This window comes from Miniopterus natalensis, chromosome 1, assembly GCF_054644295.1.
Source record: "Miniopterus natalensis isolate mMinNat1 chromosome 1, mMinNat1.hap1, whole genome shotgun sequence".
NCBI classification, from domain to species: Eukaryota; Metazoa; Chordata; class Mammalia; order Chiroptera; family Miniopteridae; genus Miniopterus; species Miniopterus natalensis.
Window position 1 is genome coordinate 155,269,346 of NC_142081.1, and position 16,917 is coordinate 155,286,262.

General features: G+C 38.8%; 1 protein-coding gene across 3 annotated transcripts in view; it reads left to right on the forward strand.

Moving 5' to 3' along the window:
• Nucleotides 1–16,917, forward strand: part of WDFY3 (WD repeat and FYVE domain containing 3) — a 208,475-nt gene that overhangs the window by 137,287 nt on the left and 54,271 nt on the right. For 2 of the 3 annotated variants that reach the window (XM_016213051.2, XM_016213054.2), the window contains 9 exons: nt 150–270; nt 485–702; nt 4,150–4,385; nt 5,507–5,641; nt 7,838–8,017; nt 9,345–9,578; nt 14,124–14,223; nt 15,303–15,463; nt 16,554–16,783. In XM_016213051.2, coding sequence (XP_016068537.2) covers nt 150–270; nt 485–702; nt 4,150–4,385; nt 5,507–5,641; nt 7,838–8,017; nt 9,345–9,578; nt 14,124–14,223; nt 15,303–15,463; nt 16,554–16,783 — 1,615 coding nt within the window. The remainder of the gene's footprint in view (nt 1–149; nt 271–484; nt 703–4,149; nt 4,386–5,506; nt 5,642–7,837; nt 8,018–9,344; nt 9,579–14,123; nt 14,224–15,302; nt 15,464–16,553; nt 16,784–16,917) is intronic. The other variant, XM_016213053.2, reaches the window with a different exon arrangement.

The following is a 16,917-nucleotide window of genomic DNA, read 5'->3' on the forward strand; positions in this document are numbered from 1 at the left end:
TTTTGTTTTGGTTCACTTTAGTGGAAAGTACTTCTAGAGAAAATGTTTTCTGAAAGATGTATTTTTCAGTGAGGTTTCCTAGAACGGTGTTGGATATTTAATCCTGATTTATCTGCTAGGGCAATTTAATGTATTCATTTTCATTGTAGGAACTGAAGAAGAGTTTGGAGGTCTTGTATCTGCTAATCTTATACTTTTGAGGAACAGACTTCTAGATATCTTGCTAAAACTAGTTTACACATCTAAAGAAAAGACAAGCATTAATTTGCAGTAAGTAAAATTTTTTTAGAATTGGTGGTACCAGTTGCTATTACTAATTAATTCGTAGTAGACAAAACAAAGAATTCCCACTGACTTTTATATCGTTTTAAACTCTGAAATTTATAATACCTCAAGAACAAAGCCCAGTCTTGTTTTTTTATGATTTGAAACCCTAATCACTGAAATTAATGTGTTTCCTTTTTATCCGCTTGTCTTTGAATAGAGCTTGTGAAGAGCTGGTCAGGACACTGGGTTTTGACTGGATTATGATGTTTATGGAAGAACACTTGCATCCCACCACAGTTACAGCAGCCATGAGGATTCTTGTTGTCCTGCTGAGTAATCAGTCTATTCTCATCAAGTTTAAAGAAGGACTCAGTGGTGGAGGGTGGCTGGAACAGACGGATTCTGTCTTAACTAATAAGATCGGGACTGTATTAGGTATGGGACTTTTGCAGTCAGCTGCTTTAAAATAAGATCCCATGTTTTGTTTTGTTTTTAAATCTTATGTAAGGTTACACGCTTTAGTTTATCTGACAGCCATTAAGAGTCTGAATTTTAAGCAATGATCAAATAAAAAGCTTAGAAAGTTTCAAATTTGGCTCTTTTTAGTTGCAAGTCAAACTGAAGTCAGAGACAATGTTAAGATGTGAAAACTCAAGGGAATGCCTTATGATCTTTTCCTTGCATTCATAAGGTCCCTTTCTGATCTGTAAATAAATAATTAGCAAATTGTCAGAACTGAATTAATAATAATAATTGTGTTCTGTGCCAGTTACTAAACACTTCATTTTCACAATAACCCTATGAAGTGTAAATACTGTCATACCCATTTTACAGATGAGAAAACCAAGGCAAAGAGCTGAAGTCACATGTCAACTAGAAAGAGTCAAAATTTGAGTCCGGGTCACTCAGAACCGAAGCCCATGCTTTTAACAGTTATATTATATTGCCACTCAAGGATTTAAGCTCAAAGTTTCAGCCAAAGCTGCTGCTTCTTTGCTCTCCGGTTGGATGCTGTTTTCAACATGGGACTGAGCATTTAAGTAATATTAGGAAGTTATATTAGATTCATTTGAACTGTTATATTCCTTTTATATTAATGATCTTACTTTGGAAAATATATTTTTAAGATCATTTTTATTGAAGATTACAGTCATTCAATTCTGAAAGTTTTTAAAAATGTGTATTTTAACATAACATTACTTAAAAATCATATGTAATTGTATTCTGCAACAAGCATCAAAATACTTATTTATCATTGTCAGATGAGAAAATTAGGGACCAGAGTTTGTTTGTTTGTTTGTTTGTTTGTTTGTTTGTTTTTGGTCACCCAAAAGGAGTTATTCAAGAAAAAGAAAGGGTTGCAACCCAGTGTGTGCAGGCATAGCAAGCCACATGCACACACTCGGGATCAGAATTTAATATGTAATTAATCTGTTAAAAAATATAAAAGTATCAGTAGTGATGTGCTGCCTGTTCTTTCTCAAACATTAATGCAAATGACAGGAAAACAGCTTTCAACATAGGATTATTTTATTATTATTTTACATGTGGAAAATGTGTCAAGGAACTTTGTGTGTGATAAAGAAAGGAATTCACTGTAAAAGATTTTCAAGAAAACTCTTGCTTTACAATATGAATTTTAAATCATTATAGATACTTTTATGATCTAAAATATAATCACTGTTTTGCATTGACTCTGGGGAAAGAATATAGCGTACAAATGTTATTATCAGAAACAGTTTAGTAGCAAGAAATTTAGTTTATTGACCTTAATAATAACTACTAAGAGAATAAATAATGAAAGGCCCAGTTGAATGGGAGTTTTAAATGCTAATCGAGAGCACTGCTTCTCATTGAAGGCCAAAAACTGCAGTAGTGATGACATCTAAGATTCACATAGCACATTGTGGTTTGCAAAATTCTTTAATGTCTATCAATATATCATCACTTTTGGCCTTTATGATTCTGGAGACAGGTATATCTTTTATGATATATAAGTTACGTTTTGTAGGAAATAAAACTGACAAGTATAAATTAAGGATTAATTTCTCTAATTAGGAACATAAGACTGTTAATTGCATAAGGTTTCTAAGTCAGACAGTAATAGTGTCTAAGTATCTGTCTCTTGACTGTTAGTCCTGTCCTTCTTTCTGTATCATTTCCATAACAGAAAAAGGTGCTTATGCCATATCTGACCTACCTGATTTTATGCCTCAGAATTTATATTTCCTTCATTGATAACTACTTACACATTGCATATGTTTCTCTGCTTCTAAAAGAGAAACCTAGGTATTTGGATTTAAATTTGATTCAACTTATTTTTCCCTGAATATCTATCTGATACATACATATGTGTATGTATACAGATATATATCAAATCTTTCTTCATGAAAATACCTTCCAAGTAGGTGTAACTTGAACCTAAATTAATGCTTAATTGTTAATAACATTAAGTACTTCTTAAGATTAATTATAGGGAAAAACAGGGTGCAAGAATTTAGAAAGGACCTATAGTTTAATTAAAATTCATTTTCCTATTAAATGTGTAAAATATCACTTTATGTCTTTTGATTTCTTAAAGCTAAAGACATTTTATCCTCATAATTTTATTTAGAATTCACTATAAATAAAATTCACCCAGTGTCCTAATGCGGCCAGTCTTTCGGAAATGTGGCAATGTCATTAAGAAGGCCGAGAGAGACGGCATAACTTTACAGGCTCTAAAATAGAGACATCGGGCTCCGAGTCCTAGTGCCACCACTCATTAACTTTATGACTTTGAGCATGTTGTATATTTTCTATGTTATGAAAAGGGTAATAGCCGATTCTAACTCACATGCTCATTGTGTTTGAGCAATGAGATGATGTATTAAAGAGGTTGGTAAATTGCTGTGCAATTTTATGTTAATTGGAAAAGCATACTTCAGAAGATTAATTCATATCACACTGAGCAGTCTGTTAGGATGAAATATTTAAAAAGCCACCTAGACACAAAGTTCTCTTTTGTCTTAAATAGTAGCAGGTATGTGCTTACTTAATCCTAGAAAAACAAAGCTGGATATTCATGTAAATAAAACTGCTTCAGAGTCAAAATCAATCCTTCATCTCTTGGTTGCCATTCACAAAAGTTTTCCATTGAAACCCTGGCCAGTGTTCATTCTGTGCTGAGCATTGTACTGGGTTAGGGGTGGCATAAGAACTGTTTTGAGTTGTAGCCTGAAATTTGTTGTACAACAAAGAAAATGGGATTGATAGGAGGGCTGATGCTCTAAGCTACATTAATAAGCAATGACCATCTCCTGGTAGAGCTGTATTTCTAAAAAGGACTCTGGATATTCAAATAGCCACAGTCACAGCAGGCTCAGATTTTCTGTCCCACTGCTGGGCAACTTTCCTACAGAATTACAGAGCATGTTGTAAGGAAAGATTATTTTGCTTAGTCTTGTCTCTAAATTCATAGATAATTTAAGGTTAAGCAGTTTATCATGATTTTCATGACAAATGATATATATTAACTATATTATAGCAATTATATTTATTAAGTACATTTTTATAGCATCCTAAATTTTGGGCTATATTTTGAATTTTACTTTCTTCTTAAGGAAATGTTAGAATTCTTTTGAGGTCATTCTTTTAATATCTGATTATCTCAGCTATGTTTCAAGACCCGTATCCTAATAGGCAGGCTTGCTAAAGTCAAAGAGACAGTAAAGTAAAACTTGACTGAAAGATGAATTCAGCAATTGAGCAGTTAATTGCCTAAATTAATATGAATGGTCTGGTGGAAACGTCACATATACTGAATTACTCCTTTCTTTGTTAATGCAGCGTGGTGATCTATTATTAATTTTGTACTTACTGTTATATTTCCTCTTCTCTTAGGATTCAATGTGGGCAGGAGTGCTGGTGGGAGATCGACTGTTAGGGAGATTAACCGGGATGCTTGTCACTTTCCTGGTTTTCCAGTTCTTCAGTCATTCCTTCCTAAACACACAAATGTCCCTGCCCTCTATTTCCTGCTCATGGCATTGTTTCTGCAGCAGCCAGTGAGTGAGCTGCCAGAGAACCTGCAGGTCAGTGTGCCTGTCACCAGCAGCCGATGTAAGCAGGGTTGCCAGGTAGGAATTACCTAGTAAGGTGTAAGTGTAATTATATATGCCCCCAGATCACCATAGGGTAATGGGTTAATCACAGTAAAACCACTCATGCCATCTCTTTCTCACATTTTGGATTTGATTTCGGACTGAAAGATCTGAAAGTACCCTAGAAAATGTTCGTGAAAAGAAATCCTTTATCCCTATTGGGTCTCTTATTCTTTGTGGTTCCTTTATATGAGTATAAATGCATAAAGACTTTGGATGACATTTTAATGGTGACCTAAAGAATTCCTTTGGGTTGTGTGATTTTATCTAGAAATATAATTTCATTTCTGTAGAATTAAAAATGAAGGGAGTGGTATGTATATCACAAAATTAATTGGGTAGGCATGGCAGGATTCTTAGCGCAAGTCTGATTAGAAAAATGTTTTTGATTTCTTAATGGTAAAAACATTAAGGCTTTGCTTGACTTCTAATCAAAGACTATTGTGGATAACTATATATAGATTATGTTTATGGCACTGCAGAGACTTAGGAATTTAAACTCAACTATATGTGCATCATGATGCCGAATGCTATTCACATCAATTTTAGTAATTGACAAAACCTCCTAAATGAAACCACTGAGTCTGTATACCTTTACATTAAATCAAGGTAAAGATTCATGCTTAGCAGAGTTTGGTTATGTAATTTTTCAAAATAAGCATGATACCATAAAGTGTTATATAAAACTGCTATGAATAAATCTCCTCAAACTGATTTTTATTTTGTCAAATCGTATCTGTATATAATCCAAAAGTGAATTAGGTCTTTAAAAGATCCTGCTTTAAAATCATCAGTTCTTAACTTTCGTCTCCTGGCTAATTAGCATGTATTTTATTTTGTTTGTTTTCTTTGAAGAAAAAAGTAGAAAACAATGTTTTTAACATAGGTGCCTAAGATAGGAAGATACATAAATTCACTTTTTCTGTATAAATGTAAAAATGAGTTTTAAAATATAGGGAGGAGTGCACGATCTCTATCTCTTCATCATTGTTCACTTTGAAAAAACTTAGTTTCAAAGAAATTGTAGTCTATTAGAACTTACAAGGATTTTCTCTGAAAAAAATGTCTATGGCTCATCTTCGCTTTCACCTCCGCAGTTTGATTTAGATTCCATTTGGACATTTATCTTTGGAGTTCCTGCCTCCAGCGGAACTGTGGTCTCCTCCATCCATAACGTGTGCACGGAAGCTGCTTTTTTATTACTGGGAATGCTCCGCAGCATGCTGAACTCAGTAAGTTCACTGAGATACTAACACCTGGCGATAGTTCTGCTTGCTTGGGATCTTTTTTTGAAAATAGAGGAATCTTTTGGGAACTTAACTATGTATTTACAGCGTGGTCTCTGGAACCTCAGCTTCTGTTTTGTCATCTCTGATGTAAGGACAAACCATACAATTGTTAAGACCATGGAGTCTGAAACTCTGCCTGGGTTCAAATCCCATCTCTGGTACTTAAGACATACTAACCTCTATGTGCCTCAGTTTCCTTATATGTAAAATGCGGGTGTTAATAGAATATATCTCTTAGGGTTGTTGTGAGGATATAAACGATTTAGTATATAAACAAAGCACTTATAAGAGTGCCTGGTATATAGTGAGTGCTTTAAGGGATTAACTGATATTACTAGTGTTAAAATATATATTACAGTGTGCACACGTATATAATAAATATATGTTGTTGCATATGTCATAATGTTACTTGAATTTTTAAAGTTACTTCTATGTAGAGGTTAATAATCAGTGTAAGTTTTAGTTTGCATTTGTTTTTCTTATTCTAATTATGAGATATAAAGAATTTTATATCTCATTTTATAGTTCTAATTATGAGATATGGAGAATTTTAAAAGTAAGTGACAAAATATATGTTCCTATCTATCTTACAGGAATCCTGTGAATAATAATTTGTTTACACAATTTAGGATGACAGCATAAGAGGAGTTATTAACTAGAATCTTTGGGTTACAAGTACATGACACATATTTTACTCAAAACTATCCTTAATCATTTTAGAAAAGAACGTTATCGTTGCATGTATTACTTTAGAGTGCTTTAGGAGTTTTATTTTCGTTCCTACTCATAAACAAAATAAACATCTAAGTTTTTAAAAAGCCGCTCTTTGGGGAAGCATCAAGCAATAGGCATGGCTCAGGTCCAGCCTGTTTTTCTTACTTTTTTACCATCATCGTGCTATAGCTGTTACGTCGCCGTAAAGAAAAACCACACTCTGTATGTCCCTGTGCTCTGAATATTCTGTGACACCGCTTCACTTCTGAAACTAGTCACCAAATGTGGGGGGAGGGGTTGCCCCACTAGCTGGCTGTCCCACAACTCAGTTCCCTTCTGACATTATCATTATCTACCTGGAGAGAGCTTTAGGCCCCACAGGTTAAGGGCTCAAGGGTCCCCCAGGACAGCCCCTGCACTCCAGACACCAGTCACAAGTCCAGTACTACCTGTGCTTCTCACCTCCCAGCTACAAATCGGAGGTTCCCGTGGAGACCTTTCAGTCACTAGATTACCAGTTGATTATTAAAGGATGTGAGACAGAACCAGCGAGATGGAAGGCATGCATGGAGCAGGGTACGTGGGAGGGGCCGCGGAGCTCCCATGCTGCCCCAGCACCTCCATGTGCGCACCAACCCAGAAGCTGTCGGAACCCCATCCCGTTGGGCTTCGTGGAGGCTTCGTTGCATGGTCGTGGCTGATTAAGTCATTGGCCATTGGAGATTGAACTCAGCCTCCAGCCCCTCTCCCCTCCCTAGACGTTGAGGGGTGGGGGGCTCTAGGACTCGAAAGCTCGGCCCCTGAATCGTGCGGTCGGCTCCGCAGGCAAGCCGCCATCCTCAGGGCCTTTCCCAGGGTCACCGCGTTAACATCAGCCCAGCTGTGGCTGAAGGGGCCTTGTCATGACTAACAGAAGACACTTGTGTGGCTCTTATCACTTTGGACATTCCACGGGTTTCAGGAGCTCTGCCAAGAATGGAATGAAGACCAAATACATATTTCTTATTATAAATCACAGTTTCACATTGCACAGTGGTTGAAAGCACTGCGCTTGTCATTTTACCTCTGAGCGAGAGAGGCTCAGGAGGGTGAAGTAACCGAAGTCCCCACCTTTTACCTCACCCCCAACCCTGGCACGGTGGAGAGAGGGGCAGCTTTGCGGTGACTCCGCCGCTATTGGCACCAGCTGTCCTCCGGTCGATAGTGATGGACAATCAAAGCCAGTTCCTGAGCTGTGAATACTCGATGAAGAGGCAGACACCCCGCCAGTTTCTTGGGGTGCTCTGCTTTAGCTTGTTTCTAGCTTTGCTCCCGCGTGCCCCTTATGAGAGTCCTAGGCTCTCGGTCTATCCGGTTTTAGAACAGTGAGTAGCGCACTTCCAGCAGCGTCGGTTTTCCTGACATATTTTTTCTTGCCCGTCACAGCCTTGGCAGTCAGAAGAAGAGGGCTCTTGGCTGCGAGAATACCCTGTGACCCTGATGCAGTTCTTCAGATACTTGTATCACAACGTCCCCGACCTGGCCTCCATGTGGATGAGCCCCGACTTCCTGTGCGCGCTGGCGGCCACCGTGTTCCCCTTCAACAATCGCCCATACTCGGAGATGGTAGGCAGGGGAGGGGCGGCCAGGCCGAGCGAGTCTGCGCCAGCGCTTGGCAGACTCTTTGTTCCCTGCCGATCTTGTAAGCTTCTGACCAAGTTACGGTTTCATAACTTTGTCTCACCTCTTTCATCATCCTCCGGTGTCTGGCTCTCCTTCTGCTTTCCCCTAACATAGCAGTGAACTCTGCTTCCTGTTCTCATTTACCGTATATTTAAGTTCCTCGTTAGTGACTTTGCTCTCCCAGTCGTTGTGGATCCATTCCTTTCTTTATGTGATGATAGCTGTGTAGTTGTGAGATGTTCTTTCCAGGCCACAGAACTGGAGTCGAACCAGATTTACCTCCATTGTATCTATCTCAGGAATTGGGCATTTTCTGGGTTTAGTCTTTACAAGTTAATTATAGAGTTGATGTCTCTAAAAAAATGAAATACGTCCTTTTTATTATTTCTTTCAACATTTAGTTTTCATATTTTGTACTAAGATTGGTAGAAAATTATTAGACTGTAATCATGTATAGTACAGAGACTTCTGTTATCCTTTAAAGCAAACCCAAAAGACAGTTACTCCTCCATAGTGTTTCTGAATTTCATCATGTTTCCTCTTATTTCTACCTCTTATTCCAGGGCCCAGAATAAACTAAGTCCTTCATACTAATTTTTCTTCCTATATAAAGGTGAAGTGCTCATTCTAAGACTGTAGTGGTTTTTAGGATAAACACAAGTATAACACAGGACCTTAACTTCGTGGCTTATTTATAATTTTAAAATCCTCATTTTTTATAAAAACAGACCTGCAGTAAATACCTCAATGTCTTTTCCTTGTCAGCATCTCATCCTCTGTCTTCTAGCTCTTTTTGCTGTTTCTTTTGGCTCAAAATTGGCACTGGTTTTGTTGTTTTGTCTTGTTTATTTATTTGGGGATTTGTTGCCAGGTCTTTATTTGAAACTGTGACATTTGACTTCTCAGTGGGTGTATTTCAAATGTGCAAACATAGTTATTCTCATTTTATTTCATTTAAATGCAGTTATCCACAGTAGAGATAAAATTCATCATAAAACAGATATATGGTTAGTGGGCAGTCAGTAGTTTAATCTGAGAAAGAGCCTGTGTTGAGTGAGGGTGACATACAGTGACACACAGTACCTGATGACTACTGTGACAGGAGGGCCAAGTAAAGCAAAGTGCAGCAATGCATTAAATAGCTTAATGGAAGGGAGGTGTGGAAGGAAAATACTGTTGGGCCTACAGTTTGGTTCTTCAGAAACATGGAAGTAAAATTACCAAATAAAATTGAATGAAATTAACATCTGTTTCCACTTGACTTCGCCAGGTGACAGACCTCGATGATGAAGTTGGGTCCCCAGCGGAAGAATTTAAAGCCTTCGCAGCAGACACAGGGATGAACAGGAGCCAGTCTGAGTACTGCAACGTGGGCGTCAAGACGTATCTGACCAACCACCCAGCTAAGAAGTTTGTTTTTGACTTCATGCGGGTCTTAATAATAGACAACCTCTGTCTCACCCCTGCAAGCAAGCAGACACCACTAATCGATCTTTTGTTGGAGGTAAAGACAGAGAAATAAATTCACATCTGTTGTGCATTGTTTTTATAATTAGAACATTAATAACCAAGCAAGTTTTGTGCCAGAAACCTTTCAGATGTCTAATTCTTCTGGGTTGTATAGGCAGAACATAGCATGGGCTATGGTAATTTTTATTTCAGATGTGCTACATACCCCATCAATTTAGTTCTCTCCTTTTCACTTCTGCAAGTGTGTCCCCTTATCACCCATTATCATCCTTTTCCTGGACCAGGAATCGACAAACCTTCTGTTAGGGCCACATAGTAAATATTTTATGCTTTGTGGATTATACAGTCTCTGTCACAACTATTCAACTATGCCATTGGAGCTAGAGAGCAGCCACAGACAGTAAGTACGTAAACCAATGAGCGTGGGTGTGATGCAGTAAAACTTTATGTACAAAAACAGGCATAGGCTGGTTTTGACCCAACAGCTTTTGGATACCTGGGCTCTGAAAATAGCACGTTTCATGAAAGATTCAATCAGTGCAGACGACTAACTGCTTGTCTCTTTGAGGAACTTCCTACATGCTCTCAGCAGTACGGCAGCTGAACCTGCACTTTCTCTGCTCCCTCTAGTGGCAAATACGGTTAACCTTTTATTTGAAATCTTAAAACCACAGCAGATGTTTTATCTTATTCATGGGAAACGATCTCAGTTTGGCCAATTGAAAGAAATCACTAATGTAATTTAGGTTTCAGTCATGTTAAGCATTTTAACTAGGACCACAGGGTTTAATATTGCCAGAAAAATAGTCAATTTCATCAGTAATCCCTGTGGTAGAATTTAAAAGCATGCCTGGTAGAACTTGTATTTGGAAACTGTCAAAATAAAAAAAGAGATGGTCAGTATCTTAGTGCATCAGGTAAGAATTTAAAGCATTCTACACAAAATTAAAATAACAAAATAAAGTTCAGAAGATGTGTGTGTAAAAAAGCATAACTGAGCTAAGAAATAAAATACACATATTTGGAAGGTATGGGGTGAGTGTATATATCCAGTAGTAACAGTTTTAGTCTTGGAGGAACCCTGATATCCCATTAACTAACCATGCATAAATGATGTCAGTGTCTTATTTTGGCTTTCTGTACTGTTTAGTAAGGAAAATTTGTGACAACGTATTAACCTTGAGGTAATCTTCTCGTTGTGGATACTAACTTGCCCCACAGTGGAATTGTCTGGTTATACTGGGGAGAGTCAGGTGGTATTTGTATTTCAGGGAGAAGACTGTCAAGATGGAAACTCCCAAATAGATTACAAATTCCTTAAAGTTAGAGACCAGCTTTCACATGTCCTGCTTCCTCACAAAATTCACACAGTGCCTTCTGTGTTCTTTATGTATGGTTGAATCATTTAACTATAAGGGCATCCTTGGCAGTTCCCAAACAGGAAGACATGATACCATCTAATAAGAGAGATACAGATTTACTTTTGAAAGTTAACAAATACTTTGAGGAAATTCAAATCTAATACACCCACACAGAATACACATACAGAAATATTTAGTAAAAATAGTATTCACTTTGTGTCCTCCTATGGTGTAAAAAAGTAAATTACCAGCATATGGTTTTGAAAGTTACGATTATGAAGTCTTTCTCACTAAAGAAATTCAAGAAGAGAATTTTCTTATTCTGTTTACCATTTATCTGCATGAAGGAAGGGGTTTGAACCAACTCATTTTCAGTCTGATGCACTCGAGCGAGGCATCGGTTGAAACTTCATTGTTAGAGTGTCTACTTACTTGATTTTATCTACAAAAGAATATGTGAAATTGTCTTTATTAGCAGTCTATTAAAAGAAAAGATTCCCATCCATGTAGACTGGCTTGAGTGTGGCACTGGGGCCAAATACAAGGGAGGTGTCTGGTGTAGTAGAAAGAGCGTGGGTTTTAGAGTAAGAGATACCTGGTTTGAATTCTGACCCTGTTTATTATATCAGTATTTTTATCTCACTGAATTAAATTCATTCCCTGGGGAGTGATATTATGTACTGTCTCCTCTACATGATTGTTTTGAAAGTTAAATATATATAAATCAACCAGCAAAAGCTGTTTTGAGAAATTAAATGAGTGCTGATTATAGCTCTGTGACCTTGGCCAACCTCAGTTCTCGTCACCTCTTACAGTTTGTCCATCTTTAAAATGGCATAAAAGTGGACCCTGCCTCTGAGGGCTGTTGGGAGAATTAAGATAATACATTTAAGATTCATAACACAGGGCCTGGCATACAAGACTCACACAGCCAGATGGCCTGCGTTAGCTTGCACAGGGTGTCAGTGGTCTTCTCCCGGCCCCCGTACCTCACTGTCCTCCGCTGTCACCACTCGGCATCCTGTGGAGGGTGAATGGGTTTGCTGCACGTGGCTGCCACCAGGGCAGCAGGAGGAAAGGGCACGAGGGCAGGTCACAAAGTGTTTGTACGTTTCCGGAAGGAAAGGTAAAGGAGGGGGCTGAGTTGTTGGGGGTGAGCCTGTCTGATACCGTAGCAATCTTCTGGACTCTGAGGAGCTCCTCCTCTTATTCCAGCCGTCTCCTCCCCCGTTCACATCAGAGAGAAACCCACCCGGTGACTGCAGGGCGATAAACACACCAAAAGAAAGTGGGCAAGTGGGCGAAGAGAGCCCTGTAAAATAACAGAGAAGAGAATCGGCCAAGAGGGACACTGGGGCAGCATGGCAAAGCTCCACACCCTCCTCTTTAAAGGCTTCAGCCCACTGCAGAGGCAGAATAGCAGACACCCTGCCTCCAGAGCCACAGTGCTGTCGCGTGGGCAGAGGACACCCACGGGCTGCTTGGCCTGTGCACTCGAAGGCCCTTCGAAGTATCCCCAGGCCTCCGAAAGAAGGCTTTGATTCTTTGCAGACTCATGTTAACGGGCTTCCCTGTTTCCAAGGGGAAGACGCTCTGACGGCCGAGGCCAGAGCCGAGCCCAGGCTCACCCTGGCGTCCGGCGGGCCAGCCGGGGTCATCCAAGCGCACGAGGAGGCCGAGCGCATTCGCTCTGGTGCCTTTAACTTTACCGTGGAGATTTTTAGTAGTTAGAGTACGGGGCAGCAGGGCAGGTCATGGACTTTGGTATAGAAGAAACTGAGGTTGGCCCTGGTCGGTATGGCCCAGTTGGTGGAGTGTTTCCTGTGCACCTAAGGGTCACCGATTTCCATTCCCAGTCAGGGCACATGCCCGGGTTGCAGGCTCGGTCCCCAGTAGGGGGCGTGCAGGAGGCAGCTGATCGATGTTACTCTCTCACACAGATGTTTCCCTCTCTCCCTGTCCCTTCCTCTCTCAAAATCAATTTAAAAATAATAAAAAATAAAAAAAGACTTGTGTTTTTTTTAAAAACACACAAAAAGAAGAAAAAGAAACTGAGGTCTGAATCCTATTTGTGACTTGACCTTGTGACTTAAACTCTCTAAGCTCAGTTACCTGATCTCTAAAATAGGGACGGTAGTATCTACTTCAAAGAGAGATTTTCCAGATTGAGATAAGGTACGTAAAACTGCACTGTGTTTGGTATATAATAGTCCAGTGAATTTGTTTTTTAAAAAGCAAGCGCCTTTGAGACAACTATTCATGTATTCATAACATCTTAAGTCCTTTAAAAGTTAAGTTACTATAAATCTCAGCAAGAACATTTGAACTTGGCACTTAGAGCCAATAACAAGTGTAAATTCTGGTCACGATCACTCCCTGTAACAGCTTCAGTGAGAGGAAATCAGGATTAAACGCCCATTGGTGATTGAGCCAGCTGTAAATCCTATAGAATACAAGAGTACTTTTAATCAGGTAAATATTGTTCACTGAGCAAGCTACTTCTCTATGTTCTATGGTTCCTCTGTATTGCAGACTTCAAAACTTTGTCTAATTAAGATTTTGTAAAACCTACTCATTACTGCCCTAGCCATTTGGCTCAGTGGTTAGAGTGTGGACCTATGAACTGAAGGGTCCTGGGTTCGATTCTGGCCAAGGGCACATACCTCGGTTGCAGGCTCAATCCCCAGCCTCAGTCGGTGCATGAGCGGGAGGCAACCAATCGATGTCTCTCTCACATCAGTGTTTCTCTCTCTCTTCCCCTCCCAGGCACACTCTGAAAAGCAATGGAAAAAATATCCTCAAGTGAGGATTAAAAAATGAAAAAAAAACACCCTACTCATTACTACTTATCCCATTAAACACCTTGAGTTTATTATGATCTGGACTGAGCTTTATGATTTTTAAAATTATATCTTATTATAAACTGCCAGATCTCTTGAAAGTGAGGTATAATAATAGATTTTCCCATACTTATTAAATATTTGTAATGTTTAGAATACTATTTTTGGAGGAATTGATTCAAAAGATGATGTTTCACCTTTGAATTTTTTTTTAAATTCTGTGGTCAGAAATATAAGAGAAAGAATATAAGAATATATGTCATCTTATGTTATTTACGAGTAAGTTTTTTTTAATCCTTTGATATATTTAGTAATGTAATTATGGTTGAGCCCTCATCTTTGTTTCGTTGGTTCTGTTTCTAATTCTACGTTTTATAGGCTTCTCCTGAAAGATCTACAAGAACTCAGCAAAAAGAATTTCAGACTTACATTTTGGATAGTGTGATGGACCATTTGCTTGCAGCTGATGTGTTACTGGGTAATGCTGTTTTATTTTCACTTTAAAAGTATCTATAATCACTCTCTGTCTCTCAACCCTTTTTAAGTTCATCCCTTTTCTTCCTTTCTGTGCATTTCCCCCTCCTACTGGTATTTTTCCATGATGAGGAAAGGCCCCAGCGCTTTCCTGTTAATCTGGGGTAAAGATCAACAGCAGGAAGTACTCGACGTGCTGTGAGCACCTGTGGGTGCTGGGGTGGCAGGAGGGGACAGGAGAGAGAAAACATGCTTTAAAAACCGTATTACATGAACTGTTACCTTTTTTTGAATATCGAATACTTTTTACATGAACTTTTTCATTGTAATACTTATAATTTATAAACATAGAGCTCCATGAATTATCACCCAAACAACACGCCTGTATAAAACCTCTCAACGCATCGCCAGTACCCCTAGAAACCCCCTCTACCCTGTCCCAGGTACAACTCACTAAATCATTGTCCCGATTTCTAAAGTAAGATTCATTTTCTCTGCTTTTAGCCTTGAAGCCGTATGTGCATAGCAAGCACCCAAAGACATTGGGGCAGCTCTTAGAGGATAGACGGTGCTTGTGACAGCCGTGGAGGGGTGACGGGCACCCCTTGGCACCACCACACTGATACTTATTTTTCACAATTCTTCTGAACCTCTCTCCTGCCTATTTTGTTTCATCACTATTAAAGATTTACTCCAAAAGCGAGAGTTTGGTTTTCCAGTTTGTTTTACCCTTTATTAGTTTACAGCTAATAGGCTGACTTAACTTTTCTCTGAAGCGGAGATCATCTGTCCCTGGCAGTTTAAGTGGAAGAACTGTTTGCTTATCACAGACGGTCTTAAAGCAATGAGACCTCACAGTCTCAATCTAGAAAACTTTTATCCGGCAGAAGTTATTTCTTCCAACATTTATTATGATTTCTAGCCATGAACGTCATTTTCTTAAAGTAGCACACGAGAGCTGTTGGTCTTATTTCTCAGTGCGGTAGATGTACTCATTTCGCCTTAGCCTGATTTGTGTGAGGATCTGGTCTTATGCTGGTAGATACCAATTTTCTTAGACATCTTTTTCCTGCTGGAATTTAGGGGAAGATGCATCTCTGCCTATTACCAGTGGAGGAAGCTACCAGGTATTGGTGAACAATGTGTTTTATTTCACACAGCGTGTGGTGGACAAGCTTTGGCAAGGCATGTTCAACAAAGAATCTAAACTTCTTATAGATTTTATAATTCAACTAATTGCACAGGTAATCCATTGTCACTATTACTTGTACAATACATGTTTTCCAATTGAAAAACTTTGCCTAAGGTGTCAAAATTGTTGGAAATAAGTGTAACTAATAAGATAATGAATGTTAACACTTAACATGAAACTCAGCTTATTAAAAGTGAATAAAAAATGTAGACTTGTAACCCTTTCCGCCCCTTACCCGTACCCTGGTGCCAGTGTGTCCCTTGTGAAGTTGTCTGGTTCTCTCAGGCTGTGGGCTCTCACTCTCTTCCCACAGGTATTGCTGTTTGCTGCCCAGATTGCTAGTTCATTTTAATTGAAATAAATTAATACAGTTTGATGTATTTTACAGTATGCTGCATCAGTGTGTAAGGGCTAACAGAGCATGAAGAGTTGATATCAAAGGAATAGTCTCTTCTTGTAATTGAATCTCTCTTTTTTATGAACAGAATGAGTAACTTTCAAGAAACAGTAACCTTTTGAGCTATTATCTTTTATAAGCATGTTGGCTCAAATTCATTTTTCACATAATTGAATCTTTATAAAGTCTATTGTAGTCCTTGTTCCTTTGAAGGTGGGAGTAGGAAATACTAAGATCATGTTTTATTAGCATATGGTAGGTAGGCTTATTTTTGTCACCTAAGAATTATTTAAGAGCTAAATTTGTATTTGAGCCAAAAAGAAAAGTTCAAGTGAGGGGATGAGTCTGGAATATCAAAAGTTTTTTACTAAAAATTTAGATAATTTTCCCCCAATAATTTTGAGTAGAAGTCATTCACCCTAACAAAACTTGTGTTGTGGGAGACTCTACCCAGACGGCACTTCCTCATGTTCTTAGGAGGCTGCTCTGCCCCACAGGAGTGGTATCAGCTCTCCTCACTGGGAGATGTATTTTTACATAGCACTCACCACATTAAATTACATTTGTGTGTGTGTTGGATTCTGAACCCCATAATAGCAACAGCTTTATATTTTTTAGCTTAGCACCCCAGTACTTAGCATGTCATCTGGTGCATAATAAACTTAATAAATGTTCATGTGTGAATGATAATCAGATCTTTTATTTTTGCCCATCTTACTGAATAAAGTATCTTTCATCTCTTTAGTCAAAAAGAAGATCACAGGGATTGTCCCTGGATGCAGTTTATCACTGCCTCAATAGGACCATCCTGTATCAGTTCTCACGGGCGCACAAAACTGTTCCGCAGCAAGTGGCCCTCCTTGACTCACTCCGGGTCCTAACTGTGAACAGGAACTTGATCCTCGGGCCTGGGAACCATGACCAAGAATTCATCAGCTGTCTGGCTCACTGCCTTATTAATCTACATGTTGGAAGGTAACTCCTTTAGGCTCCGTTTGCAACCTTGAATTTGTCTTTGCTGTTATTTCACCAGAACTTTTTGTTTTATTTTCATTGATATAACATTTCTTTTTCCTTTAATCTCAGTTTTATTTAAAACTTCATGCAAA